Source organism: Odocoileus virginianus, chromosome 12, assembly GCF_023699985.2.
Source record: "Odocoileus virginianus isolate 20LAN1187 ecotype Illinois chromosome 12, Ovbor_1.2, whole genome shotgun sequence".
In the NCBI taxonomy this organism is placed as follows: domain Eukaryota; kingdom Metazoa; phylum Chordata; class Mammalia; order Artiodactyla; family Cervidae; genus Odocoileus; species Odocoileus virginianus.
In genome coordinates, this window is record NC_069685.1 from 54,330,766 (window position 1) to 54,356,838 (window position 26,073).

General features: G+C 46.1%; 2 protein-coding genes across 5 annotated transcripts in view; one reads left to right on the top strand and one right to left on the bottom strand.

The window, feature by feature from the left end:
* Positions 1–20,009, bottom strand: part of RNFT2 (ring finger protein, transmembrane 2) — a 63,840-nt gene extending 43,831 nt beyond the window's left edge. The window contains exons 1-7 of one of the 2 annotated variants that reach the window (XM_020869929.2): positions 19,829–20,009; positions 16,527–16,705; positions 15,971–16,029; positions 10,046–10,527; positions 7,052–7,128; positions 3,280–3,380; positions 2–155 (exon numbers count right to left, since the gene is read on the bottom strand). In XM_020869929.2, coding sequence (XP_020725588.2) covers positions 2–155; positions 3,280–3,380; positions 7,052–7,128; positions 10,046–10,527; positions 15,971–16,029; positions 16,527–16,550 — 897 coding nt within the window. In that variant the 5' untranslated portion in view covers positions 16,551–16,705; positions 19,829–20,009. Of the gene's footprint in view, position 1; positions 156–3,279; positions 3,381–7,051; positions 7,129–10,045; positions 10,528–15,970; positions 16,030–16,477; positions 16,706–19,828 lie in introns of those variants that run through there. The other variant, XM_070475318.1, reaches the window with a different exon arrangement.
* Positions 20,010–20,125: 116 nt separating this feature from the next.
* Positions 20,126–26,073, top strand: part of SPRING1 (SREBF pathway regulator in golgi 1) — a 101,789-nt gene continuing 95,841 nt past the window's right edge. Inside the window, exon 1 of one of the 3 annotated variants that reach the window (XM_020869925.2) lies at positions 20,126–20,322. In XM_020869925.2, coding sequence (XP_020725584.1) covers positions 20,236–20,322 — 87 coding nt within the window. In that variant the 5' untranslated portion in view covers positions 20,126–20,235. Of the gene's footprint in view, positions 20,387–26,073 lie in introns of all 3 variants that reach the window. The other 2 variants (XM_070475320.1, XM_020869921.2) reach the window with 2 other exon arrangements.

Sequence of the window (26,073 nt, forward strand, 5' to 3'; positions counted from 1 at the left end):
CCTTGGACTTGACGGCCAGGATGATCTTGGGCAGGGCCACGATGAGGCACTTGAGAGCAATGGTGATGTACTTGAGCACAAAGTCTGCGATGCCCACAATCCATAGCAGGTCGAAAAAGTCCAGCGTCTCCAGGTTGGGCTTCAGAAATATGAGGCTAGGGGAGGAGTCAGAGTGTCAGAGTGCTCATTTAGGAACGCTGGCCCTTGGCAGCTCCTTCTACTCACTCTAGGAACCTTGTAAATATTACCTGTAGAAAGAGCACTAAACTACGAGTCAGACATCTGTGCTCTGTTCCTGAATATGCTACTACCTTGCTGTGTGACCTCGGGTAGTTATTTTAACCTCTCGGAGCCTCAGTTCCCCTGAGAGTAAACGATGAGCTTGGCCTGGAACATCATAAGTTAAAATCCCCTCCAGTTTTATGGGTCCACAACAGGCTTCACAAGAGAAACTGGAAGGAAGGGAGGGAGGAGAAAAAGCTGACCAACACTATGAAGGAGGGAAAGAGAGAAGCAGGGAGGAAGGTTTTGATGTGTGACAGTGTGCTAAGCCCTTTACTCACTGTATCTTATTGTTCTGTGCAGTAGGCATTGCTTACCCTCACTTTATAAATGAGGCACTAAAGCTTGGAGAGGTAAGTTGCCCAAAGTCATACTGCATGCTAAGCATATGGTCATGAGTATCAGACAGACTTGAATTTGAATCCAGGCTTCTCCATTTTTTGAACTAGGCAAATCATGTTCTTTCTATAAGACTCAGTGTTCTCATCAATAAAATGGGAATCGTTCTGTCCCTCCTAGGGTTATTGGTGGGATTTGATGAGATAATAGACATACTACAGACTCTGCCAAGCAGTACTGATAATGATAACCACATCTCTACGAGGCAGGCACTGCTACCTACCCATTTTGCAGACGAGAAAATGGAGGCACAGAAAGGTAAAGGAACATGCACATAGTCCTACAAATACGAAGGAACAGTGGTAGATTTGAACCCAGGCATGCTAGCTACAATCACTGCCCTGTCCTTACTCTACAGTAGGGCTGCTTGGAGTGTGTAATCCCTCTTACCCATCCGTGACCAGGTAAGGCAACCTCACACTCAACTTCTGTACTTCACTCACGGGAGACAGACAAAAAGTCATGGCCCACACGTGGAGCAGCACTGCTGTCCGTCACCTCTGCAGATGACGATATTATTTATGTTAACAATATCTTGGTTCTTTACATCACGCTGGCCCTACTCCACCTGCTATTTGTGTCTCAAGTCATTTCATCTTCCCAAAGGCTCTAACTGGTAGGCACTATGATTATCGCATTTTGAGCTGGGGAGTCTGGAGTTCTATGACATCATGGAGCCCACAGTATCTCAGCTAGAATGTGGAGCTAGGATTGGAACCAGCACCCAAACTGTGCTGGGCCCCTTGCTTTTCTTTCTGCCGGATTAAATGCTCCAAGCAAAGGCCACTCCGAGTCTCACCTGTCCCCCCAAAAGCAGGGGACAGTGCACACAGCCCAGACTGAGTGCTTTCTAAACTCTTCCCACATACTCTGCTGGGCTGGCAGACAACAGTGCAAACTGAGGTCCCCTGATGAGAGCATTCTAGGAGTCAAATGGTCTGTTTTTTTACTTTTTAAAAATCAATTTCTATTTATAATAAAGATCTTTGAAGAGCTAGACTATGGGCTAAATCAATGAAAACAATCTATTTTGGCAATCTCTCATGACACCATCAGTGTCCTTCCACATCTGAGCCCCATCTCCATGGGATGCCTCGTCTCCAAGTCTGAGAGGCACCCAGTTTACAATATGGGGAGAGGCGGGCGGCCCTGAGCTCCTCTCTTCATCTCTGCTCTTATCCCTGCCTGGGCATATCCCAGGCTGGCGGGCTGACTTTCACGCCCTGCTTCTCTATTATGCATGCATCTCTGATTGCAAAAAAAATGAAGACGTGCCATCCACTTTCCATTTTATCCCAGAGACACCCATCTGTTACATTCACCTACCTGGGTTTTACTTCATCATCTTCGTGTTTTTCTGTTGGCTTTGACGCCGGAAAGATGCCAAAGTGTTTTTCCACAGATTGATCACTACACCCACTTATTTCTAACATACACTATGAACTTTAATGGACGGATACATTTTATTGTTAGTTTTCCACCCCATTAGGCACCACCACCAAAAGGTATGGTAATTCATCATAAAACAATAATATTATGACATGATTAGGACATATCAAATGTTGTACAGTTTGCCCAGTAGTTTCTGCATATTGTAATATTTGGCCTCTCTAATCATTAGCCTGTTCAGGTAGGTAAAGCAACAATTAACTTGCTCCCAGTTTCACAAACACAGAAACTGCGGGAGGTTCAAAAAGGTTCCACTGTTTTCCAAAGGGCACAAGCTAGTATGTGGCAGGACTATGACCTTTTGACACTGGTCATCAGACTTCAAATCCTGGGATGATTCAAACTTGCTTTCACCTACCAGGACTAAGGTTCATTAAAAAGGGCTTCATTAAGCCTCAGTTTCCTTACCTGTAAAATGGCAAGAGCAATACCCTGCTCACTTGGAAAGCAAAGTAAGATAATGGCTGTTGGTATCACTTACAAACACACTCTAGACCACTGACATCAAAAAGGAAGGCACTCTATTGCTTTTCACCAAGCCACTCTCTTTCTTTTCATGTGCTGCCAGTTTGACTCAGCCCTGGTCTGATGAGGGCACAGAGGTCTGAGCCTGCGAATGTGATCATGCCCAGAAAATGGCACGAGCTGGAAATTCATCCAAGGTTCTGGGAAACTCCATCTCCTTTACCCTCCACCAGGACCTTGATATTCTGGGCCGGGCAACTAATGCAATGTGTGAGAGGCATGTTGATGCCTTGGAACGAATTCCCCAAATTGCTTTTATGCATCTTTGGGTGGCCCCAGAAAGTGGTGAAACTGCTTACTCCTCAAAGTCCATTTTCAAAACAGATGGACATAATCTGAAAGCTTGGCTTGAGTTTCAACCCTGAACTAGAGACTGTCACTGGCTAGTCCTATCCCCTCATGCACTAAGTGGTCAGTAGAAAATGCAAAATTATACATGCAGCTTGCATTCTATTTCTGCTCAAGAATTCTGCTCTAGGCATGTGTGCACTTAACAACAGGGTGGGATCTGAAGGTTACAGTGTGACTGAGGGCTGCTATATCATTCTCCAATGAAGAGGCTGTGGGTCCCAAGTACAACAAAGCTCCCCACTTTCCCACTGAGGGTCAGACTCCTCTGCTCACCTGTTATACAGCTGCTGGGAACTGAATGTGTAGAGCACATAAAGGGTGTTCCCCGCTAGAAAGGCCAAGATCCACAAGATGACCAGCACCGACCTCTTCTCCTGGAGACAAAGCGAGAGATCTGTGGGGATGCTAAAATGTCAAAGGTACACCTGGCAGAATATTCCAGAATGCTCCCCAACAAGGGGCAAATGTTCCCTTTCTCAAAGGTTTGGAGGAAACATGGCTAATGGTGAAAGGAAGGGTGTTGGCTTCTTTCCATCCCACTAGAACCCAAACAATGGTTACAGTGAAGGTAACAGAAATGTGTGAACCTGCTTGGAGAACTATCCAGAGTCAGGAGGGCACCATGGTTAGCAAAACTGATTCTGGAGCTGGAGGACGTATGTTCAAATCCTTGATCTGCTACTTGGGGGCTGTTCAACCCTGGGCAATTACTTAAACTCGCTGCATTTCTCTTTCCTCATCTGCAAAAAGGGTGCATATTATATCTTAACTTATAAAGTCATGAGAGCTAATGTACATGAACCGTTTAGAACAGTGACTAAATGGTGACTGGCATATAGGAAATGCTAGTTTACATTTACTGGTAGGAACTGAGGCACGGAGAATTTAAGCAACTCTTGCTCAAGGGCGCATGTTTTAATAACATTTTTTTTTTTTTTTGGACCACACTGTGAGGCAAGTGGAGTCTTAGCTCCCTGGCCAGGGATTGAACTCGTGCCCCCTGAAGTGGAAACGTGGAGTCCTAACCACTGCTCTGCCAAGGAAGTCCTTTGCTGCTGCTGCTAAGTCACATCAGCTGTGTCTGACTCTTCGCGACCCCACGGACTGCAGCCTACCAGGCTCCTCCGTCCATGGGATTTTCCAGGCAAGAGGACTGGAGTGGGGGCCAGTGCCTTCTCCGAAGGAAGTCCTTTAGTGGTACATATTTTAAGGTCTAGTGCCCTTATTCAAAAGTGAGGTTTTGTTAAGGTTTAAGTAAACTTGATGAATGTAAACATTTAGTCGGGCACAGGAACGTGTTTCAGGGTCACTGGGTGGCAGGACCTGTTATTCCTACTTCACAACCCACCACTCGATTCAGACCAACAAGTCAGAAACTGCTGTTCTAACTTTTTTGTATGCACCTTTCTGGACTGACCATTCAGCACAGGGGCACGTTTGTAGGACTACAGTTAGCTTCATACACGTCGACGTCAAAGCCCTCTGTGATCCAGCCCGGTTTCTCTTTCTTCAGACTTGTTTCTGATTAGTTCCCAGGAAGACAAGCTGGGAAACCTTTTCAGTTTGCTTTCTCAGTAGTCTCTCGGCCTGAGAGCAAACCCAGGAAATTTCTAGAGGAAGCATACAGCAGGGTGTTCCTGCCTGTGTACCCTGGGATACACAATCAGACCCCTTGCTGTTGATTCTCAAAAGCTTGTCTCTTCCTGGACCGGGGCGGCTGCATTGCTGGAATAAGATGAGGTCATAACTTTCCCAGTGTAACCTTCCCTGTGGTTTCGGTAAATGCTCCAGTCTCCAGACACAGCTCAGTACTTCACACACTGTTACAACACACATTTCCATAGAGCAGACAAAATAAAAGCATCTCCATCCACCCATTATTCCAGGAGTGGTCAAGGTTAACGGCCTGAGAAACCACCTCCAACCAACCAACTGCTCTTACCAATGTGATCAATCCACTCAGCAGCCCTTTTTATGCCAATAAATAATAGATTCCAGTTTCATCCCCTGTAAATCCAAACCAAAAGTAGAAGACAGAGGGAATGAGCAATGCCCTGAGAAGTCAGACTCTGGAGGACAAGTGGGGTAGTTCTCCAGGAGTAAGCTGAGATTCCTAAACTAAGAGTCATATAGACCTACTGCCACTGAAATATGCACATATAGGCAAAATATCACCTGAGTCTTCAAAGGGTGCAAAGACCCCTAGAAGCCTGTTCATGGATACAGGCATTCCCTCGTCCTTAAAATTCAAGTCAAGGCACCATGAGGATGTTACTGCATCTGAGAAAGAGACAGCCCCAACAGCCCCACTATGACACTGAACAACCTGCTGTTTTTCTAGGTGATTTTTTAAAAAAAATTTTTATTTATTTGGCTGCATGGGGTCTCAGTTGAGGCATGTGGGAACTTGGTTGAATCACGTGGGATCATTTGTTGCAGAGCACAGATACCCTGGTTGTGGCCATGTGCAGGTTCAGTTGTTGCGGCATGTGGGCCCAGCTGCTCCATAGCATGTGGATCTTAGTTCCCTGAGCAGGGATTGAACCTGTGTCCCCTGCATCGCAAGGCAGATTCTCAACCGCTGGACCACCAGGGAAGTCCCAACTTGTTGTTCTAATAGCACCAGAAAGGGGTTTGCATGAAGAAGATGAGACTGAGGGTCAAGAAGAACCTCTGGCTCCATGCCCTACTCCTGACTTCAACGTGCTCATTTGTTTAAAATAATGACTGAGCTGGCATTTTCATCTCATGGAGGCATAGGTGCTTCCAAGAAAGCATATGACCCCAAAGCAGGGTCAGAGAGGATCATGGCTATGATAGGAGCCCATGTGCTGCAGAATACACAGGCTTGTTTAAAAAAAAAAAAAAAAATAGCTCAGTTAAGTTGCTCCTATGAGCCAGGTGCTGCACAAACCACGGTTCCACACACCATTTTGTTTAATCCTCTCAGTGGGTGAATGAAGTGGATGTGGTAATTCCTTGCCCAGAGGTGGCACCTGAGGATGAGCTCAGTGAGGTCACCCCTCTAAGGGCTTGCAGGAGGGTGTAGAGGCTGGGATTTGAACCTGGGGGAGCACAGGTTCTGGGCACATTGCCTGGATTCATATCCTGACACCATGCTTTGCACTGGCTGTATGGCCTTAGGCAGAAACCTTACATCTTAGCCAAGAAAATTCTGGGCCACTGTTTCCTCACTGGAAAAATAAGTTGAGTGTGATTCTGCCTGCCTCCCTAGTTGCTGGGATAGATCTCCAAGATGAGCTGTGAAATGGGTCCAGCACAGTGCTGGACACATTGAGTGCTCAGCAGGTATCAGAAGGCACTGGGGATGATGGTGGTGAAACCCACACAGCCACCCAGAAGTGCCCTAACTGTGCCTTAACTTAACCCGGAAGTGCCTGGGGTGGCCTTAACCAGGAGGGTGGGCTGGAAATGAGTTAACTGAATGTCAGGAGGGTAAGGGGACTGGGTTAGGGGCATGAGAGGAGAGGCTGCTCTTAGAAGGGAGAGGGGTGGCACATCTGGGGAGCTGCCAGGGTAGGAGCAGAAGAATGACTCCCAAAGGTGTACCTGTCCTAATTCCCGCAGCCTGTGAATCTGTTCAGTTCCATGTTGATAAAGGTTACAGGTGGAATTAAGATTGCTAATCAGCTGACCCTGTGTTGGGGAGAGTTTCCTGGATTATCCAGGGGGTTGGTCCAAAAAAAAGTAGAAGAGGAAGACAGAAGAGCAGAGTCAGAAGGGGGATGTGTCTATGAAAGGATGTTCACAGAGATGCAATGTGGCTGCCTCAAAGGAGACGGGGCCAGGAGCCAACGAATGTGAGTGACCTCTAGGACCTGGAAAAGGCGAGGAAAGAGACTGTCCTCTGAACCCTCCAGAAGGAAGACAGGCCTGGTGGACACATTGATCTTAGGTTAGAGGGATCCACTTCAGACTTCTGACCTAAAGAACCACGAGGAACCCACTTGGGCAGTTTTAAGCCACTGAGTTTGTGGTCATTTGTTACAGCAGCGCTGGGAGGTTGATTTGCCAGGTGACTCACCTTTAGAGAGACCTGTTCCCGGAGCGTGGAGTTGGCATAGGCGAAGGTGCTGGCCATTCCGATGCACACGGCAATGCCTGCGGGGCAGAGGAGGGGCCAAGACCACCCACTTAGATGCATCAGGCTTGGCCTGGCTTACTAGGGACACGGAACTCACACCTGCTTCCCTCAGAGTCAACACACTAACCACAGAGGAGAGTGAAAATCACATCTCTGGGGCATTTGGGCTGCCATGGATATTGCTGGGAACCTCGAGGCCTCTGACTTAGGGATGGGATTGCGGCCACTGGGGAGAGGGTATTTTATAGGACCAGTTAGTATGGGCTGTGCAGTCTGGTAAGATCTGGGTTCAAATCTCAGTTCTGCCACCTCCTCTCTGTGTGAGCTTGGACTAGTCACTGCACCTCTCTGAGCCCAGTTTCCTCATCTGTCAAAACAGAATAATAACAGAACTGAACTCAAGGAGGGATACTGCTTACAGTGCACAATCTCTAGCAGTTTGTGGTTGTCGTTCAGTCACAAGGTTGTGTCTCACTCTTCGCAACCCCATGGACTGCAGCACGCCAGGCTTCCCCATTCTTTACTAACTCTGGGAGTTTGCTCAGATTCATTTCCATTGAGTCAGTGATGCTATCTAACCACCTCATCCTCAGCTAGCCCCTTCTTTTGCCTTCAATCTTTCCTAGCATCAGGGTCTTTTCCAATGAGCTGGCTCTTTGCATCAGGTAGCCAAAGTATTTCTATTTTCAAAAAGAATCTGAGGCATGTTATTTGTAATAAAAGCATATGTAGCAAAAGACCACAGCACCATAAGAAATGGAAGTTTTATGTTAAAAGGGAAAAGAGTTCCTAGCTGACAGGAAAACATGACCTTTGGGGGGGGGGGGGGGAAGAACAGAGTTTTATTCCACAATTTGCTAAGCTACAATCAGAATTCTCCCTGAAAAGGGATTTTCAAATCCTACTTTTTGTTCCTGTGGACAGGATTCTGCTTTTACACAACGTACACAATTTCCCATGCTTGCAGTTCACTTTTACTTTTAAAATAGTGCATGTATTTCATGCATGCTTCCAGATCTACTTTATAAAAGGTGAGTTGCTTTATTGAAAACATGTAAAATCAAAATCAGTAACCCCACAATCCCTTCTTATACTCTCTGATCAACTGAACAAACCTGACAGCTGAGAAAGAATATGACCAAACTTGGGAATAAAACTTGGTGGTGAGTTTGCTGGAATTCAGGCTAAGAAGAAACAGGCCAGCTTCTATCTCTAGGAATAAAATGGAAGGTGGAGAAGGGCATGGCAACTCACTCCAGTATTCTTGCCTGGAGAATCCCATGGACAGAGGAGTTGGTGGGCTATATAGTCCATGGGGTTGCAAAAAGTCAGGCATGACTGAGTGACTAGCACTCTCACTTCCTTTCATGAAAAGGTATAGGTGTATAGTATACTCTTTACCTACATTAGGAGAATGAGGGGGTGGAGAAAGCAGGGACATGCAAGGGTTGAGGCTCAGTAGCTTGCAAAGTTTAGAAGCAAGGGGCAGAACTTCCCGCTTGAGGCTTTGTCTACAGCACCTGGGGAAAGGGTTCAGGCACCCAAGAAGGGGACCAGCCCCACTGCCACAGGAGCCCTAGTCCAGCTGGCGCTAGACTCGGAAGGAGGTGCTGAAGGGCCCAGAACCCAGTGCATACACAGATTATAAAAAACAAAAAAAGTCACCATTTTTTAATTGGTCAAAAAGAAAAAAAAAAAAAGAAGGGACTGATATGGTAGCATCCCAAAAAGGAAGGAGTGATCTGGGTCAGCTGGAACATACCAGGAAGGGGCAAATAAGACACAAATGATGGCCTAACCTCTTCTAGATATTTCTTGTGGGATGTACTAGGCTATGAGATAATTTGCACTGCAATTTCTACCATAGCCTAAAACAATAACCTAAAACTCTCCAGGGCACAGCAACATCATGATCTAATACCAGTAACAGAAATTAATAACAGTGGACCAGAGACCACTGAATGTTAACTTATTGAATGTTAAGTACTATGCTAAGTACTTCATGAATCATTATTTTACTTCCTAGTAATAATAGGCTGTATTTATTGAGCACTTGCTATGTGCAGGATTCCACGTTAAATATTTTACAGGTACTAACAATGAATATAATAAAGATAATCATCTACAGTTGCACAGCACTTATTCTCTGCCAGGCACTGACCTAAGGGCTGAACATGTGTTTACTCATTTAACCTTACTCAATCTTATGAAGGCAGAAGCTGCACATATAATAGTATCTGCAACATACCATTATAGTATATGTGTATCTATGATACCTATATAATAGCATATGAAATAGTACAGCTGTCCCCGGCCTTTCTGGTACCAGGGACTGACTTCATGGAAGATAATTTTTCAACAGGTCAGGGATGGGGGAATGGTTTCAGGGTGATTCAAGCAGATCACATTTATTACGCACTTTACTTCTAATCTAATGCTGAGCTGACAGGAGGTACTGTTCCACGGCCTGGAGGTTGGGGACCCCTGAATAGTACAAATACTATTTTAAACCCCCACTTTATGGATGATGGGACTAAAGCACAGAGAGGAGGTTAAATAACGTTCCCAGCATCACACAGTTAGGAAGGAGCAGAACTCAGGTTCAGACCGGAGCAGTCTGAACTCCTTGATGCCTTCAAGTCACCCAACCAGCTGAGGAAGTTTCTATCACAACTCTCGCTGGACAGATGAGGAAACCGAGGCTCAGAGAAGGTGAGTGCCTTGCCCCAAGTCACACAGCTAGTCGACCAGGATTTGAACCCAGGTCTGAAGCGGCATCCTGGCCCTTTAAGGACTTTGCACCATAAGGACCTCTACTACCTGCCCTTGGCACTTGGGATGGAGACCCCCAACCCCTTGGGTGAAGTAGCAGGCTTTGAGCACTGCATCCCCACACCCCCCACCTCCCCCCACCCCACACACACACACACTCACCGAGCTTATGCTGGAAGCACAATTTGGCCAGGAGGATGAGGATGAAGGGCAGCCCTTTCTGGAGCCAGCAGATCACGGCCTTCAGCTCGGACAAGGCCGGGGCGGGTGTCCCAGGCTGCTCATCACCCCCCTCATCCGAGTGTGAGCGGTGGTCCCCGCCCACGTGCTGCAGCAGGGAGCCCCCGCGGTGGCTGCCGTGGTGGAAGTGGTGGTGGGGCTGGCGATGGTGGTGGTAGGCACCCCCCTCGACGCGGCCCCCGCCTTCCTCCCTGGACGCCGGCATCTGCAGGAACACGTCCCCACCGCCGGCCGCGGCCCCCAGGACCAGGCTGGATGGGAACGGGGTGGTGGGGAGGCCGCCTGCCGGGAGGCCGGATAAGCCTGAGAAGAGTGCTGGTGGGGAGGCCGCTTCTGCCTTCAGACTCTCAAAGACGCCGCCTTCGTCCACACTCGCCTCGGAGCTGAGCGCTTGGCTGCGATTTCTGGACCAGAAAGGAGGAGGAAGTCCCACCAAGTCAGGCAGTGGAGGATGGGGGGCAAATGACAGTATCAATAATGTTATGGGCTGAATTGTGCCCCCTCCCCTGGGAAAATCCTACACTGACACCCTAACCCTCAGTACCTCAGCATGCGGCTGTTTTTGAAGAAGGGTTTTTGCAGAGGTGATTAAGTTAAAAGGAGATTATTAGGGCCAGCCCTTGTCCAGGTTCACTGGTGGCTCAGATGGGAAAGAATCTGCCTGCAATGCAGGACACTGGGGTTTGATCCCTGGGTGGGGAAGATCCCCCTGGAGAAGGGCGTGGCAACCCACTCCACCACTTTTGCCTAGGCAATCCCATAGACAGAGGAGCCTGGTGGTCTATAGTCCATGGGGTTGCAAAGAGTTGGACATGACTGAGCGACTGACAGTTTAATCCAATATGACTTTTGTCCTTACAAGAGGAAATCTGGACACAGACACAAGAGAGGGTGGATGATATGATGACACAGGGAGGAGGTGGCCATCTGCAAGCCACCAAGGAAGGCCTCAGAAGAAACCAACCCTAATGACACCCTGACCTTGGACTTCCAGCCTCCAGAACTGTGAGAAAATAAATTTCTATCGTTTAAGCCACCTAGTCTACAACACCTTGTCAGGGCCAGCCCTCACAAATTAATACAAGTAATAATAGCAATAGGGTTATAATCTTCATTGAAAATTTACTATGTGCCAGATACATTTTCCAAGTGCTTTTCATTAAATTAATTCATTAAGTCTTCTTATCAACCCCTGTGAACTAGGTACTAATAATACCCCCATCTTACAGATCAGGAAACTGAGGCACAGAAAAAAGTAACTTGTCTAAAGTCACACAGCTGGTAAGGGGTGGAACAGGGGAGATTCAAACCCAGAAGGCTACCTCTGGAGTCTGCTTTCTTGACCACTTTACTTCACTGAAAAGGAAGTGCAGGGTCCTACGATTTGAGAATAACCTCAGGAACTCAGGTTCCCCTGGCTCTGTCATCTCCAAGTTCAATGATTCCCAGTTCCCAAGAGGATCCACCTTGGTTACAGCTGATATTTGGAGGGCAGCAGAGAGTAATGGGAAGAAGATTTAATTGGAGAAACCCACATGTGAACACTAGCTCCACCCTTCCTAGGGATCTTAACAAGCCTACACTCAGTTTTCTCACCTAGAAAATGGGTATAAACAATGTTCATGCATAGATTTCCTGGGGATCAAATTTAGAATGCCCCTTTCAATATATCTGACACTAAGTAAATGGGAACCCTTATCTCTATCCCCACGCAAAACCTCCAGGGCCAACTGCCATTTCTAGTTCCAAGCACAGCCTCTTATATTGGAATCAGATAAAGGATGATGATGCTCTTTCAGAGACACTTCCAGAGGAGCAGAGAGCCTAGAGTTACTCTTCCAAGGATAGAGAACCTTGAACTGGGTGCCCTTTCCCATAAACACCAGGCCCCAGAGCCCTGGATGTCCTGTCTTCTCTTGGGCTTGTCCTTTTTAAACGGAATCAGTCTACAGAACAGGTGGAGCTGATGAGTTTAATGTGCTGCATCAGTGGGAGGAGGGGCAAAGAGCCACCCTTTCCTCCTCCTCTCACCCGAGAAGAGGGCCCCCAAGGCACCTCCACAAGCCCCTTCAGTATACCAAAAACATCCCGAGTTTACTCCAAGTGAGAGCTGAGTTCCACTCATCCTCTGGACTCCACAACCCAGGGCATACAGTAGGTGCTTAATAAATGCATGGCAGTTATCATCCAAGCATAAAATGGCTCCTGAGGGAGGCTCCAGGGAAGGTTTTACACTGCCTTCACACTTGACCTTATATAAACTACCCCCCACTCAGAGAACAGAGTGAATAAAAAGAAAAAACACCCAACATATATTCAATTATTTCACTATCCCACTAAAAGCGTTTCCCATTCTAAACGCCTTCCTGCAGTCTCAGATAAATCCCTTAGATAGGGACTAATTTCATTCCCATTTTATAGATAAAGAAACCGAGTCTCTTAGCACAGCGGACAGCCTGGATTATCTCTGGCCCTGAACTCCAATCTCTCACGACCCAAGGGCTTCCTACTGGAGGGCCTTTGCCAAGTCCAGCCCCTTCACTGGCTGGCCCCCACCCCCGCCTGGTCCCACCAGGTAACCTGCTAATCCATCAGATTTCAGCTAAACATCTCTCTTGCTTGGTGGAGCTTTGCCCACCTCCCAGACAATGTCAGACCCCTTGCTCTCTGTCCTCACTGTACCCTAACCTCCTCTGTATGGGACTGATCATAGTTATTTTACTCCTTACCTGGGACTCTCAGCCCTGTGTGTACATTATGATCATTCAGGGAGTTTTTGAAAAATACAGGCCTTGGACCTACTGTTGACCAACTGAATCAAAAATCTTTGGGGTTGGACAGTATACCACAAGTTAGAACACAGGACACTGATTTGTTTACATGGCCTGTTCTCCTACTAGACTGTAAGCTCCTTGAGGCCACACACTGTATCTGATTCACTTCTTTATTCTCAGTGCCCAGCCAGTGGCCTAGACGACAGCAGGTGCCTAGGACATTAGAAGATGAAACAGCTAGATAAAGCCCAATAAATGAAAAAGAAACACTTAGAAGTATACAAATTCATTAAAGTTATATTAATTCTAACTTGAAAAAAAAAATCTCTGAGGTTGGGCCGCAGTACCTCTATTCCCTCAGAGCCCCCAGGTGATTATAACATGTACTCAGCACTGAGAATGGTACTTCAGAGTGGGCCCTGCTCCACAAGGTTAAAGACCACGACTGTCTGCCCTCCACTGGATTGCTATGACCCAGCACAATGAACCTGGCACATAGAATATGCTCAATAAATATTACTTGAAAGAATGAATGAATAAGTACACTAAAGGCTTTGAAAGGCTCTGAGAAGGCCTGCAATTGAAGAAATTTGTTTAAACTTTGTTTAACAAATTTGAAAAACTTTATTTAAACCTAGTGTTTCCCAAACTTATTTGATTACGGGATTATTTTCCTCCACAGAAAACCTACTCACATCTTGAAGAACATCTGTGAAACTCGGCAGGGGAGATACTGATCTGCAGAAATCTTGGGGCTGGGCTCACCGGCCTTACAAACTTGACCTGGGCATAAGTTATTATAAACCACCAACTTTATGCCCAGGCAAGGGAGGGAACTTGAAGATGGCTACCTATTCCCCCACCTCCCATGGCCCATCCCTGGTGGCTCCAAAAGCCCAGGAAATGTGTGGTACTAGTTTCTTGAGCTTGGGATGATGATAAAGATAATAATAACAATAACTAACACCATGGCTATGATCCTCAAGGGGCCTTCAGCTTTTTCTGCACTTTAAGAAGCTGAACTGAGAAAGCAGGAGTCCTGGCAGGTGCCCACAGCGGCCACCCTCTCCCCCGCCATCCCAGGGGCCCTGGAAAACCTCTTGCTCGCCTTGAGCTTGCCAGCACTCTAAGCTCACTGGGCTCAGGGGGCCTCTAGTGCAACCAGGGAAGGCTCAACCCACCAAGGGCCTTTTTATAGCTGGCCTCCCTTCCCTGGGCCTTTCCCCAGCATGCAGTTGAGATTTCAGCCTAAACGAGAAAGAATAATCCTTGGGGGGAGCAGAGGCTGAGCTTCCAACTTAACCACTTAAAGGCCAGAATGTGAAGCAACCTGGAAGGATATTGAACCCACCAAAATAGGAGACAGCTGAAATGTAGAGTCTCAAAGCATATACTTTGCAGAGGTTAAATTGACTGGGGCCTGAATCTCAGCCCTGCCACTTCTTATCTGTGTGACTTCGGGTATCTTACTTACCTTCTCTGAGCCCCAGTTTCCTCATTTATAAAATGGTGATAAAACAGTCCTGACTTCCACAGGCTAATATGAGGGTGACATAAGAAAGTACATGGGTCATAGTGGCCATTACTTTTTCAGTGTCATCTCTTCCCCCAAAGATCTCACCATTCATTTGAAAGCAGAGAGCAGTTCTGTCTTTGGAGGCTGGAAAAAGCTCCAACGGCGCAGCTCATCAAACATCCCTGGTGCTGTGTTTATGTATTTTCACTCATCCACAAGCAACCCTGAGTTTTATTATCTGCCATTTATAGATGGGGACACTAGAGGTGAAGGTGCTTGCCAAAGGCACAGAAGTGGGAAGTGACTGATGTGGGATTCTGTCGAAGGGTTATCTGACTAAAGGAGTTTTTCCTCAGAGAACAGGGAGGCTTCATGCAAAACTCAACACTGGCACTGGTGAATACTTTGTGATTTTGCTGTGAACCTCAAGAGTCACACGGGACTTGAAATAGGAAAAGCTTGGTTGCCAGCTCCTTGGGTGTATATTCCAGCATGGTGAGAGGGCTGGGGCCGGGAGACTGTCACAACCTGAAAACAGGGCCCCACGGTCTGTACTCTTTTTGGCTTAAGTAGGTAGAAATCCTAGTTCATTAGTGTTTTAACTGTTGTTTTCTTAGGTTCTGTATTTGTCTATTTGGCATCTACTCATTTTGGGGCTTCCCTGGTAGCTCAGACGGTAAAGAATCTGCATGCAATGCAGGAGACCTGGGTTTGATCTCTGGGTCAGGAAGATCCCCTTGGAGAAGGAAATAGCAACCCACTCCAGTATTCTTGCCTGGAGAACTCTACACATAGAGAAACCTGGCAGGCTACAGTCACCGGGGTCGCAAAGAGTCAGACACGACTGAGTGACTAACACTTTCACACACACATTACAGGGTCAAACTAATGGCCAAACTTGTTTACAGCTTCCCTGTGACCCAGAGCCTATATCCCCAACCATCTCCTTTATCTAATTCACATTCTCAGCCAATATTTCCTCTGCTTCAAATCACCCAGGGCCAGGTATCAGACAGCTAGAGACCACTCCTATAGCCTAGAGGCCACCAACATCATTCAAACTAGTCAACGCTAAGCTGTTTCCTTTGCCCTGCTTTACTTTTTGTGGAAAACACAATAAAAGCTGTGACCTATGCTTTCCCTTTGCTCCTTTCTGTCTCCTGGCTGACGCTTGTACTTCCCCATGTGGCCCTGCATAGGATGGGATGCCCTCTTCTCTTGGGAAGTGTAAGCAATAAAAATCTTCTTTCAAGGTCATCAGCCTTTCCATGTTCCCACCCAGACACCTCTATACATTAAAATCCCCTGGGTGCAATCATTGATACAGTTAGTCAAGTGGACCACTGGCTGCACGGGCTTTGAGAATTACCGTAAGAGCAACAGCAAGCTGTTGTGTGTTGAGGATATGAGGTCATCTTTGTGCAAAGCAGTTTCCGATCAGATCTCCTCCGCCCTTCTGACAAGTAGCCCTGAGGAGCAGGTAATATTCAATCCAGTTTTGGGTTGTCCCGACCACCTGAAGCTTAGAGCCTTGGATGGAATGAGAGTGATGCCTACCTTTCAGGTGGAACGTTTTCTGTGTTGCTGCTGTGGCGTCTCTGCATTTTCCTTAAGACCTAAAAGTCAACACAGGCATGAACTAGAGTCTCCCAACATTCCCAGTGCCTAGATTGCCATGGTAACCATAAATAAGTACTATTCATATCTTATATCCCTAGAGCTTTCTGACATTTCTCAAACTGGGTTTCAGTCTGTTATGTCATTCAACCCTCAAATCAACATTCTGTCCCATGAGGAAAGTGTCATTCATGGATGAGAAGGATGAGACTTGAAGGTGAAGGAAGTCTTCACATGAGAGGAGAAAGAAGTGAACTATAAAGCAAAGAGGTGCTGGAGGAGGTGCAATAGACAGACATTTGGGAAACACAGATCCTGGACCTCTGCCACCCTTAATTTGCTGTGTGACCGTGGACAAGTCAGTAACCTCTTGGTGGCCTGAGTCCCCATAGGTTCAAAGAGAGAGGGGTGGAGTGTCTGAACCCAGAGCTTCCTTCCAGCCCTCACATTTGGTAAAGTGGTAATGAAGATGTGAATTCCCATGCAGACACGTCACCTGGTTCACTGTGAGGAACCACATGGACTTCAGAACTCCATGTTGACGACACCTCAGATGGGCATTCAGGGTTCCAGGTGGGGATGTGACCACTGGATTCCAGAGAAAGCAGATCTCTCCCTCTTCCTTCTCTCCAAAGGGACACACGGGTCACAGGAGCTTACCAGAGACTCCAAATCCTGGATGGCACAGAACACTTAAGTGACTAGTCCATGGAATACCTTGAACCTAAGAAGTCTTGGGGCTTCATGGGGAGCTATAAGCAGATGGTTCTGTTGCCGCCTTATCCCTTGTTAGCCTCCCATTGATCCCTCATTGGTATTCCTGAGGACAGTTATGATCTGAACATAGTTTGCCATATTTTCAAACTCAGAGTACTGACTGGGAAACACAGACATGTTTTAGGGCCTCCAAAGGTGACCCACTGTAACCACAATAAAATCAAAGTTGTGTTCCTGGCCTGCAGGCCTCACCTGTCCCCAACCGTACCTGCCTCCATTCTCCCTTTAACCAAGCCCCATCAATTGCACTGGTCTTTTCGTTTTTTCAAAGATGCCAGCTTGTTTCTGTCTCAGGGCCTTTGTGCTTGCTGTTCCCTCCCCGGAATGCTTTTCCTTCTGGCTAGCTCCCTCAGGTCAAATGTCACCTCCTCCTAGAGGTCATCTCTTCTCACCTTCCTGACCCAAAATATCATTGCCCTGTTCAATTATCTTCATAGCATTGATCAGTTATTTACATGCTTGCCTATTTATTTATGCTATGTCCCCCATTAGAATGTAAATGCCACAAAAGTAAGGATCCGTCTGCCTAGTTTGCCCTTCCACCTCCACATGTAGAACACTGCCTGGCACAGAGCTATACTAAACAAGTAAAACATCAGTGGGTCTCTCACTTTACCTCTTTCTATATATCCCTTGTTCCTTCCTGACCTCTCACTCTAGAGAAGAAATAAAAGCCAGAGACTTTACATGAATAGGTTTAGCTTCCTTAAATATTTTCTTGGCCCAGAACAAAAGATGATATCTTGCTTAGTTCAGGGCACTATAATTGGCTGTTGAGTGATTTCTTGATCCTGACCAGCCTTCTTCAGGGGACAGTACTGGTGTTACCAGGGCTGCTGATTGGAAACAATTCACCACAGAAGCCTTTTTTCTTTTTGGAAAATCAGCCCAAAACAAAACAAAACTGGTCAGTAGCACCATCTCCATATATGAAGGAAAGTTTATCCCATAATTGTATTCATCTCACATGCTAGCAAAGTAATGCTCAAAATTCTTCAAGCTAGGCTTCAGCAGTACATGAACTGAGAATTTCCAGATGTTCAAGCTGCATTTAGAAAAGGCAGAGGAGCCAGAGATCAAATTGCCAACTGTTGGATCACAGAAAAAGCAAGAGAGTTCCAGAAAAACATCTACTTCTGCTTCATGCTAAAGTCTTTGACTGTGTGGATCACAACAAACTGGAAAATTCTTAAAGAGGTAGAAATACTAGAATACCTTACCTGCCTCCTGAGAAATATGTATACTGGTCAAGAAGCAATAGTTAGAACCGAACATAGAACAACAGACTAGCTCCAAATTGGGAAAAGAGTATGTCAAGACTGCATACTGTCACTCTGCTTATTTAACTTACATGCAGAGTACATCATGTGAAATGGCAGGCTAGATGAAGCACAAGCTGGAATCAAGATTGCCAGGAGAAATATCAATAACCTCAGATATGCATACGACACCACCCTTAAGGTAGAAAGAGGAACTAAAGAGCCTCTTGATGAAAATGAAAAAGGAGAGTGAAAAAGCTGGCTTAAAATTCAACATTCAGAAAACTAAGATCATGGCATCCAGTCCCATCACTTCATGGCAAATAGATACAGAAACAATGAATGAACAGTGAGAGACTTTATTTTCTGGGGCTCCAAAATCACTATAGATGGTGACTGCAGCCATGAAATTCAAAGATGCTTGCTCCTTGGAAGAAAAGCTATGACAAACCTAGACAGCATATTAAAATGCAGAGGACTTTGCTGACAAAGATCCGTCTAGTCAAAGCTATGGTTTTTCCAGTAGTCATGTATGGATGTGAGAGCTGGACCATAAAGAAAGCTGAGTGCTTTAGAACTGATACTTTTGAACTGTGGTGTTGGAGAAGACTCTTGGGAGTCCCTTGGACTGCAAGGAGATCAAACCAGTCCATCCTAAAGAAAATCAGTCCTGAATATTCATTAGAAGGACTGATGCTGAAGCTGAAGTGCCAATACTTTGGCCACCCTATATGAAGAACTGACTCATTGGAAAAGACCGTGATGCTTGAAAAGACTGAAGCCAGGAGAAGGGGATGACAGAGGAAGAGATGGCTGGATGGCATCACTGACTCAATAGGCATGAGTTTGAGCAAGCTCCAGGAGTTGGTGATGAACAAGGAAGCCTGGCATGCTGCAGTCCATGGGGGTCACAGAGTCTTGACACAACTGAGGGACTGAACTGAACATATCCTGTAAATTCATTTCAAGAACCTGCAATCTTGCCTTAATGCCCCCTCTCCCTACAATGATTCCTCATCACCTACAAATCCTTGGGGAAAATAAAATACAGAATCCCAAGTTTCAGGGCTTCCCTCGTGGTCCAGTGGCTAAGACTCTGTCCTCCCAATGCAGGGGGCCCAGGTTCCATCCTTGGTCAGGGAACTAGATCCCATATACTGCTGCAACTAGGAGCCTGCAAGCCACAAAGAAGATAGAAGATCCTGCATGCCGCAACTAAGACCCGGCACAGTCAAACAAATTATTGTAAAAAAAAAAAAAAATCCCAAGTTTCTATCCACAAATTTGCCACAGCCTCCTAAATCAAATACCCAAGATTCCACTTTCAGATGCTTGCTTTCGAAGGGGCTTCAGGTTCTGTGTTGGAAGCAGGCCATACATAACTATTCCAATACCGAATTCTGGAATAAAACGATTGCATGTGGGATGCTTCTGAAATGACTGATTGAAATGCTTTTTTTACCCTCTGCTTCATACATCGCACTCCATTCCTAAGAACGATTTCACCAAGAGTTTTCAATGTATGGGAGATTTTAAGTTGCACCCCCAGGCCGTTACATGATTGCACGGAAATGCACGCAAGAGAGCATCTCCTGCATCACTTGCATTGGAAGCAGGCAGGTGCACTTCGAATACAATGCCGTGGGCGTTTTTCATTCCTGCAACCAACGTTTAGCGCGAAACGCTCTAGGACTGCAAGGGCAGATGACACTGACCATACTGGGGCTGGCGGGGGCGAGGGGTAATAACGTTCTCTTTTTACCTGCACAGACGATTCAGCAATCACAGCGGCATCATTCACGTCCTTCCAAGCCAATCACTCGCGAGGCCCGGAGAGCACCTGACTTCCGAGTGCTTCCGGCCTCTCCTCAGGTTTTTCTCTCAGGTCGCTAGGTCCGGCGCTAAGACCCGGGCATAGCTCCACCGGCCGCACGCACATGATTGCCCACCCCCTCCCGAGATTTAGCCAATAAGAATCCGTCTCTCTGTAGGGGACCAATGAGGAGGAGGCTGCATGAGGCCCGGCGGGTGACGCGGAGAGGTGCGGGGGCGGTGCGTGGGGCGGGGTCACGTGGGGAGATGAGAGGTGGCTGACGGGAGCTGGCAGGGCTGAGGGCCGCGGGGCCGGCGCCCGCCGCGAGCCATGGGGCTGCCGGCCGCGTAGGGGCCATGCCGCCGGGGCCCCAAGCCTGCCCCGCTCCGCGCCGGGATGGTGAACCTGGCGGCTATGGTGTGGCGCCGGCTCTTGCGGAAGAGGTGGGTGCTCGCCCTGGTCTTCGGGCTCTCGCTGGTCTACTTCCTCACCAGCACCTTCAAGCAGGTCAGTGCTGCACCGGCTGCCCGGGTGAGGGAAGCTGCCTCTGCAGCCGCGCTGCCCGAGTGTCCGGCGCGCCGGGGCTGAGACGGGAGAAGGAACCTGCCCCTTTGGTTGGGACAGAGCTGGGACTCGAGCCCGCCATGGTGGGCCTTTAACGCTGTTCTTTTCACCCTCAGGGCTTCCTACCTGCTGGGCTCGGGGCTTCCCAGCTGCCGGGCCCAGGGCTGAGCGGGGGCTGGCGTTTCTCCCTTCCTCCTGGCGGGAAAGGTGGAGATTCCTGGGCGATCAGTAGGCAGGCTGCGAGGCCAGTGCCTAGTTTATTTGATTTCGGGGCTCAGTGGTCGCCAGGGAAACACTTCAGGACTCCCGCGGTTCCCTTCCTATACAAAATAGGGTTGGGTGGAATTTCCTTTTCACCTTCCCACCCCCTGAATTTTTTTTCTCTGTGCGAATTTCTGACAGAAAAGGCAGAGAGCTTTGTTGGGAAATGTTACCCAGAGCATGGGGCAGGGCGTTTAGAAATTTGATGGGAGCGTTTGGGTTTTTCCAACGGATGAACCTACTTCACAGGGTACCCGGGACAACCGTGCTTTATGCTGTTGCTCTGATGGAAGTTTAAAAAATCTCGCCTTTTCATTCTCAAGGGTCAAGTTCCTAAATAGAATGTATCAGTGAATAGAAAATTACTTAAAACAAGGGAGGGAATATATGTATACTTATGGCTGATTCACGTTGTTGGATGGCAGAAACTAGCACAGTATTGTAAAGCAGTTATTTTCTGAGTTAAAAAAAATAGTAAACGAGATGGTCACCCTAGTTTTAGCAGGTTGGTGGGGGAGCTGTAAAAAAGGACGTTAAGAGAACTGTTTCCCATCTTTCACCTGTGTTGTAAGCTCCCTCTGGTGACTAGGTTGTGTGGGTGACATTGCTGTGAACTCAGTGCTTCTTGGACGTGTGTTTTCACAACTTCACAGACACCTTCTCGTGGTCACATGCTGTCCCCTGTCTGTCCTGCGGGTGCCATGGTGAGCAGGGACTCAGCCCCCTGCCTCCCTCCCACCTGCTGTTGCTCACTGCTAGCCCCGTTGTTTTCAATACCAACTGTATGCTGTTGGCTATCCTAATTTCCATCTCCAGCCTCGACTGATTCAGAAACCCCCAGGTTGTTCTGTCCAGTTGCCTGCTTGAGTCCCTTTTGAATGTATTGTCAGCTCCTCTTTCTTGTCCAAAACCGAACTCCTGATTCTCCAGCACTCGCACTTCCTCTCCAGTCTTCCCAGGCTCACTAGTTACTGCTCCTCAGGTAGTCCGGCCACAGATACTTTCTGCTTTACTTTATCTCACTCCTCGCCTGCGAGACATTTCCTCTGCCTCCACAGCAGATCCCGAATCTGTTCTTCTCTCCCAATTGTCACCGCAGCCACCCTAGGGCAGCCTGCCTTAGTCTCTGTCTGGGCCTCTGCGGGGGCCCACCCACAGGTCTCTGCTTTCTTTCTTGTCCTATAGTCTATTCTCTACCAGCAGGAGGGGGTGATCATCTGAATAGAAAAAAAGATATAATTCTTTGGGTTCCTGTTGCATTTAGGTAAAACTCCAGGCTCACGTTCCAGGATCTCTGCATGGTAAGTCTTGTTGTTGCTGTTGTTAATTCAGGTGAGGCTCACTGTTACTGCCCCAGGCCACACCGGGTGACACGGTTTCAGAGACTTCAGTTTCTTGTCCATAGTCGTACTTTATTTTTTTGTGTGGTAGAAATAGCTTACTGAGTATTTCTGGATCATTTACTTGTTTATCTGTCTCCTCACTCTCCCTTCTAGAGCATCATTTTTTGGAGAACAGGGACTTTGTGTTGCTCATAGAATCCCAGTCTCTAGAATACTGCCGGGCACTACCGTGGTTATTCAGATATTGGTTGAACAATCAAATCTTTATAATTGGGTGGCTTCCTTTCTTCTCAGTTCGGCACACTCCTGCTGATTTTTCCTTTCTTGACTCAGATGCTGTCTACTCTGTTACTTTCCCTACAATCTCCTTTTTTGAGGGGTGGATGTGGATGGGCACACCATGAGGCTTGTGGGATCTTAGTTTCCTGACCAGGGATTGAACCCAGGCCCTTGGGTGAAAATGCAAAGTCCTAACCTCTGGACTACCAGGGAATTCTCACTACAACTGCCTTTTACTCTGGTGTACCTAGTGTTTTTTTTTTTTTTAATTTAACTTTTGATCCATGGCCACAATCATAGGGGTATGTTTGGGTGGGGGGGCGGGGAATGATCGTGAGTCCTTAAAACTGTTCACAACTGTTTTCGTTTTGTAGATTTTTTTGGATCTAATTACCCCATGGCCTAAAAAACATATTAGCCATGATCTCTCTCTTTCTGCCCATTAAGCCCTTGGCAACCACTAGTCAACTTTCTGTCTCCATGGATTCACTTATTCTGAACATTTCATATAAATGGATTCGTACTGTGTGTCTTCTGTGTCTGGCTTCTTTCACTTAAAGGCCTATGTTTTCAAGGCTCATCCATCTTGTAGCATGTATTAGTAGTTTATATCTGAATAATACTCTGTTGTAGACATCTACCACATTTTGTTTGATGGAGACTTGCTTTGTTTCTGAAAAAAGTGAAAGTGGTGAAAGTGTTAGTTGCTTAGTTGCGACTCTTTGCAACCCCATGAATTGTAGCACACGAGGATCCTCTGTCCATGGAATTCTCAGGGCAGGAATACTGACTTGTTTCTACTTTTTGACTATTTGCCATGAACACTGGTATACAAGGTTTTGTTTGGAAATAGGTTTTCAGTTCTCTTGGATATGGTCCTAGGAGTGGAATTAATGGGTCTCTTGGTAACTCTGTTTAACTTTTTGAGGAACTGCCAGGCTGTTTTCCAAACTGGCCATACCATTTGCAGTGAACTTTCAATAAACTATACTTGTCAAGTTTTTGATGTACTAACAAAGGTTATCCATAATTATTTGGAAAAACCACTAAAATAGTCTATTTCCAACTACACATCTGTATGAGATAGATTTTCTTCATAAGCTTTAACCCGAACAGTGTATTGCAATAGATTGGATGCAGAGGGAGTTGTGAGAATCCAGCTGTTTTCCATTGAGCCAGGCATTAAAAACATTTGCAGAAATGTAAAAACATTTTCTCATCTCACCAAATGCATATTTTTGTTTTGAAAAATGTTCTTTTCCCACACGCATGTGAAAAACTGTTGATACGTAATGGGCTCATTATTGTTATTTTTAAACAAATAGCTTATTTAAAATGTTTTAAGAAGTTATATTTTAATTTCTAATATGATAACTATCAATAGCCATAACCCTCAGTGACCCACATATTGAAGTCCTGAATAATTTTTAAGAGTATAAAGGGTCCGTGGACTTCTGTGAGATGAACATCATCCCAATCTGACTGATGCTCTTACACACCTGTGAGTTTGCTTGCTGGTTCTGTTTTCTGCTGCTGTTTTGGTCTTCGGCACTCCTGAGATCAGTGGCTTGAGGCGAGTGGGCTCCGTTTTGCCTACCCTCAGGCTCCATCTGTAACAGAGCTGTGCTATCTACTGGACAGGAAGGCGGAGTGGGAGTGGTTAGAATTAATTGAGAGGAGACTGGAAAACTCCAAAGCTTCATATGATCCTTAGCTCTGCTTCAGTGAGACTGAACTCTTGGAGCAGATGCAGTCACTTTTTGCCTAGAGAATAGTTGATTATTCTCTACAGCTTTGAATTCCTCTTTTCTTTGGTTTTCTTCTTAATTAATGCTTTGGGGGATAGTTGAAATTGTAGGTATGGGAACACAAGAGAAATGAGTGACCTTGGTGGGGATGCCATTGGGGGAGAGGGCTGGGTGCCAGGTGACTTGGGCACACTGATTTAACATGTTTTAGTGAAAACCAGCTGCACTAGGCAGTGTCTGCTAGATAATGGTGATACAGCGGGGGGCAAAGCAGATGTAGTCTGACTCTCCAAGAGCCTGTATTCTGTAGGGGGTGAGGGGTAGAAATGGCAAATGAGCAGGATTATTTCACATAACAATTTGTAATATAAAGAAAACAAAACAAGGTACTATGATAGAGCAGTAAGGTGGGCCTAACTCTTTGGGGCATTTGAGCTGAGATTAAAGAAATCCCAGTCTTGGAGTCAGAAGGGTCCTTAGAGGTCCTCTCATGTAAATATCTGTTCTCATAGTTGTTCAGGTAGTGCAGTTCTGAAAGTATCAGGGCTGTTTGTATAACTACTTGAGAATACATGAACATCATAATCTTTAAAGTAATAAAGTATGTAAATTGGTTTCAAGTTAGACACTGTCTAAAGTGTAATAACTCAGAGAGTTGTTCATCTGTGTTTTTGTTCTGTTTTTCACTGATCACCAAAGTACATATACCTTTCAGAGTTTGTAAAGTGCTGCACAGGTTAGACAAGGAAAACAGTTATCTTTAATCTCAGAAAACAGAGGGATTCACTGATGATATTTGGGCGTATTTTCTTTCTTCGTTTTCATATTTTAAACGTATAATTGGGGCATACTCTTTTTTCATTTAACATGTATGCATTTTTCCCACCTTTAAAAGCTCTAAGTATCAAGTTTTTATAACTAAAATTTTCCATGATCAGGTTATATTTATTAGTCATTCCCCAAATATTGGACATTTGGGATTCCCTCTGGCCTTTATCTCCCTTTTTTTTTTTCTTTTACTTTTGAGAATCATAAGTGAGTCTTTTAATGACAATGCCTTATGCTTAGGTGCCTTACTGCTTACATGAGACACGTATCTCATTTAACCCTTAGGCTAACTCCTGAAAAATAGGACAGTTATTAATACGTGTGCTCATGTGCTCTGTCACTCAGTTGTGTCTGACTCTTTGCTACCCCATGGACTGTAGCCCTCCAGGCTCCTTTGTCCATGGAATTTTCCAGGCAAGAATATTGGAGCAGGTTGCCATTTCCTACTCCAGGGGACCTTCCCAACCCAGGGGTCAAAACTCATGTCTTTTGTGTCTCCTGCATTGGAAGGTGTATTCTTTACCTCTGCGCCACCTGGGAAGCCCCAGTTATCAATACAGCCCCTTTTGAATCAGAGATTAAGTAATATACGTTAGTAATAAAACATTTCTATATTTGCTTGTAGTTTATGAAAATTCGGGAGGCGCTTTGAAAATAGAGAACCCAGCTACCTTTGTTTCTGTATCCTTAACACATTGTAAGAACTTGGTGGCTTTGGATGGATCTGAAATGAGAAAATACAAACGTATTGGGAGAGGATGTTTAAAATTGAGACAGCCTGTTAGGGTAGGTGGACCAGTTGGGGAAAGGTTTAATGCTGCCTGTTCAGTGAAGGAATCCCTTCAGTGCCCCTTCACCACATCTTTGTAAAAGTGGATCTTTGGAAAAACAACCATGTGCTAATTCATTACATTTGTCATTATGTCTTACACACTGTCTTGTACAGTCTTTTCTGGTTGTACAACTCTGACCCAGTCCTTTTGGCAAGGTCGTGAATATTCAGGTTTGAAAACAATCTCAAGTGCTGGGAGCATTGCCTTCCTGTTTACCAGGATCATAGTAATGTGGAAGAGGTCCTTCTGGAATGCCCTTGTCCAAGAACGCTTGTTTTCTTTCAAAGTTTGAGAGTAATTTGAAGAGCACTTTCAACCTTGCTATACTGTAAATCCAG